This window comes from Eimeria tenella, genomic scaffold (genome assembly GCF_000499545.2).
Source record: "Eimeria tenella Houghton genomic scaffold, Eth_scaff969, whole genome shotgun sequence".
NCBI classification, from domain to species: Eukaryota; Apicomplexa; class Conoidasida; order Eucoccidiorida; family Eimeriidae; genus Eimeria; species Eimeria tenella.
In genome coordinates, this window is record NW_013546082.1 from 18 (window position 1) to 3,962 (window position 3,945).

The 3,945-nt window shown below is 56.7% G+C and overlaps 2 protein-coding genes across 2 annotated transcripts; one reads left to right on the forward strand and one right to left on the reverse strand.

Annotated features, from left to right (window-relative positions):
- Positions 1–508: 508 nt before the first annotated feature.
- ETH_00000785 (pyridoxal phosphate phosphatase, putative) lies at positions 509–1,351 on the reverse strand (the record flags this gene model as incomplete). Its single annotated transcript, XM_013380861.1, has 2 exons — positions 509–775; positions 977–1,351. The coding sequence occupies 2 exons, from the start codon at positions 1,349–1,351 to the stop codon at positions 509–511; spliced, it is 642 nt and encodes a 213-aa protein (XP_013236315.1).
- An 844-nt stretch (positions 1,352–2,195) lies between these two features.
- Positions 2,196–3,735, forward strand: ETH_00000790 (uncharacterized protein; the record flags this gene model as incomplete). The annotated part of the gene is made up of 3 exons (XM_013380862.1): positions 2,196–2,693; positions 2,947–3,039; positions 3,256–3,735. Coding segments are annotated over 3 exons (1,071 nt in total), but the record flags the coding sequence as incomplete, so codon positions are not given.
- Positions 3,736–3,945: the final 210 nt, after the last annotated feature.

The window sequence follows — 3,945 nt, forward strand, 5'->3', positions numbered from 1 at the left end:
CGCGCCTGTTTGGTGGAGAAGTTCCCGAGAGGGTCCGCGTTGGTGGCCAGAAACACAGAGTGTTGGCAGTTCAAATACAACTGAGCTTTTTGAAGTTTTAAATAACTGAATTTCCGGTCGAGGCCGACGACGACGCAGCCCACCTCGGGGTGTACGTACACCCCAGGGTCACTCCTGAAGTCTATTTCCTCGTACGCCTCTGCCGCAACCCAGCGCCAAACCCTAAACCCTAAACCCTAAACCCTGATTCGGGGGTTGGGCACACGGGGAATCCCAAGGCGGTTTGCTGCGCCTTCGATGCGGGAGCGTGCTGCGCCCCTCGCTTTGGGACGATCCTAGGGTTTAGGGTTTAGGGTTTAGGGTTTAGGGTTTAGTTTCCACAGCGTGGCTCCTCGGGGGTCTTCTTCGGGCTCATGGCTCCCACAACAAAGACTAACTGTAGTTTTCTGCGCGTAGGGTTTAGGGTTTAGGGTTTAGGTTTTGATGTTAAGGGTTTAGGGTTTAGGGTTTAGGGTTTAGCACCTTCGGAACCGCCAATGGCGTCGATGCCGTTCAAGCGCAGCTCTTCCAGCAAACCCTTCTCTCCAACCACATACACCTTCGGCCTCAGCAGCAGCTGCTGCAGCTGCTGCTGCTGCTGCTGCTGCTCTGTGCTGCTGCTGCTGCAGGGCTGCTGCTGCTGCTGCTCTGTGCTGCTGCTGCTGCAGGGCTGCTGCTGCTGCTGCTGCCGCTGCTGCAGGATGTACCTGGCCGTTGAATAACTTGTGCACAGAACCTGCAGCGCCCAAACTCTAAACCCTAAACCCTAGGCCCTACTGCCTAAACCCTAGGCCCCAAACCCTAAACCCTAATCTAACGCCTGCAGAATCCTTCACTGATATAGACGGCAGCAGCCTAGGCCTCAGGGCTTAGGTTTTGCCATTCGGCATTTAGGGTTTAGGGTTCAGCGTCTAGGGTTTAGGGTTTAGGGTGTGACCTGCTGCTCCGTGGCCCTAATTCCCAGCCCATTTAGCTTTTCAATGAAACCCCTGCGGCTAAGAGTGCTGTTGTTTGTGAGGAAGTAGACGCTCTTTTTGCTGTTGCTGCTGCTGCTGTTGCTGCTGCTGCGGGGGGTCTGCTGCAGCTGCTGCAGCATGCCCCGGATGCCCGGCAGCAGTTTGCTGCCGTGCCACAAGACCCCGTCGCAGTCAAAGACGAAGACATCGAATTGCTGCAGCAGCGCAGCAGCAGCAACGCGTTTGCTGCAGAGTTCTGCTGCTGCTGCTGCACCAGACGCGGACACAGCAGCAGCAGCAGCTGCAGCTGCTGCAGGCACCACCAGGGAAACTGAGGAAGGGGAGAGAGCTGCCATTTGCTGCTGCAGGGGCTCAAACCCTAAACCCTAAACCCTAAACCCTAAACCCTTGACGCAGGGGCGAAGCCTACAGAGCAGCGCCGACACGCCGAGACACCATGAGACAAGCAACCGCTAAACCCTAAACCCTAAACCCTAAACCCTACACACCAAACCCTAAACCCTAAACCCTCGAAATCAATTCATTTTGGGTCCAGCAGAATTTGATTAAGACCCCTCGCTCACTTGCCAGCCCCATCGGAGCCATCCCTAGACCCTAAACCCAAAACCCTAAACCCTAAACGTTAGAACACCACAAGAGGCTGTTGTTTCGCTCTAGTTTTTTATATTTCCGTTTCTTTTTCTGCATTATTTACAGCAAGACACACCGGTCGGGGGCTAGGGCCTACGATTTAGGGTCTCGGGTTTAGGTTTAGGGTTTAGGGTTTAGGGTTTGAGGGGCCCCCTCCTTCTTGAGCTGCTGGCTGCGCCATTCGGCTCTCAGCGGCGCTAAATCCTTCCTTGCAGTAGAAGCAGAAGCAGTAGCAGCAACAGCAGCAGCAACAGCAACCGCGACAGAAACAGCAGCAGCAACAGCAGCGGCAGCAGCTGCAGGAGTAACGTCAACAGCAACAACAACACCAGCAGCGACACCAGCAGCAGCACCGGCAACAACAGCAGCAGCACCAGCAGCTGACGCTGCAGTGCTCAGCAGCAGGACCGTAGCAGCAGCAGAACCAGCAGCAACAGTTCATGAGAGTCACAATGGGTATCCCCTTTTAGGCCTCAACGCGCTGCAGCAGCTGCTGCTGCCGGTGCTGCTGCTGCTTCTGCTACTGCTGCTGCTGCTGCATCGTATTCCATGTGGCGGTGCCCCCAAGTGGCGACGCAGCAACCGCTGCTCCAGCTGCTGCAGCAACTGCGGCTGCTGCTGCTGCAGCAGCAACAGCAATTCACGCTGCAGCGCTTCAGCCGGAGGCGCTGCCCTCTTAGGGTTTTGTTTGCTTCCAGCCTTTACATTTTCTGCTGCTGGTGGCCTGCAGCAACAGCAGCAGCAGCTGCTGCTGCTGCGCCGGCGGCTGCAACAAGCAGCAGCAGCTGTTGCAGCACCTCGCCACTGCAGCAGCGGCATTTTGCCTTCTGCTCTTCCCCCTACAAGCCCGCAGCAACTGCAGAAGCAACTGCAGCAGCGCAAGCAGCAGCAGCAAGGCTATACAGCGAAAGCGTTTCTTCCTTACATAGGCAGTCTTGCTCGCTGCAGCAACTGCAGCAGCAGCAGCAGCAGCAGCAGCGGCAGCTCTACGCGCACCATCCTCGGAAGAAAGGCGCGAAGCACTGGAACCGCAGCAGACCCAAAAAGGTCAGTTGTGTTGCTGCTGCTGCTGCTTCTTGCTGGGCTTTGCTGCTGTTACCTTGCTGCTGCTGGTGCTGCCTCAGGCTCGGCTTTGCTGTTGTTGCTGCTGCTGCTGCTTCTGCTTCTGGCTGCCCGTTGCTGCTTTGCTGCCTGGAATCCATTTCTTTCAAGGCCCCTGTAGCCTACCGCTGCTCCAAGGGTTTACGGTCCAGGGTTTAGGGTTTAGGGTTTAGGGTTTAGGGTTTAGGGTTTTGTGCAGACTCGGCCCTCGTCAATAAACAACAAGCCGACGCCTTACCAAAAGGACCCCACAGACTTTGCCAATGCGCCTCCAGAGTACTTGGCAGTGCCTGTAAGGGTTTAGGGTTTAGGGTTTAGGGTTTAGGATTTAGGGTTTAGGGTTTAGGGTTTCGGTTCTCGCAGAGCCTCAGCAGCGGGTAGTGTATGTGGCTTCTCAGCTGCAAGGTTTAGGTATTTGTGACTTGGGGCCCAGACCCTAGGGTTTAGGGTGTAGGGTTTAGGATTTAGGGTTTAGGGTTTAAGGTTTAGAGGCGGTGATGTTTATCAGGACAAGGATGGATTGGAGGCACTGCGTGCTGCTCCGCTGCAGCAGCTGCTGCTGCTGCTGCAGCAGCTGCCGCTGCAGCATAGGCGGGGCAGCAGCAGCTTGCTGAGGGCCCCAGTGCCTTGTGATGTGCGCCCGCCCCGCGTAGCAGCAGCAGCAGCAGCAGCAATTGCTGCTGCAGTTACTGCAGCAGATCCCGAGGAAGCAGCAGCAGCAGCAGCAACAGCAACAGCGACAGCAACACCGGGGCTGCAAGTCGACGCTGCAGAGTACGCTAGAGCCCTCCGTGCTGCTGCAGAAGCTGCTGCAGCAAAAGCAGCAGCAGCAGAAGCCAAGCTTGCTGCTGTCTGCCCCGGGCAGCCCCCTGTTGCTGCTGCTGCTGCTGCTCCGGATACAGAAGCAGCACAGCAGTTGCAGCGCCTCGCCAAGCAGCCAGAGCTGCACCAGCTGCTGCAGCAGCTGCAGCAGCTGGCAGAAAAAAAGGTATTGTCGCGTTGCTGCTCTTGCTTTTGCTGCTGCTGCTGCTGCGCCACTCGCCTATCACTCTGGCTTACTCTTGGAAGCGAGCAGCAGCGCCGATTCTTCTGCTGCTGCTGCTGCTTGCTGCTGCTGCTATTGCTGCTGCTGCTGCTGCTGCATCTGCGTCTCCAGTCTGTGTTCTGCGGTGTATGTACACCAGGAAGATGCTGTCTT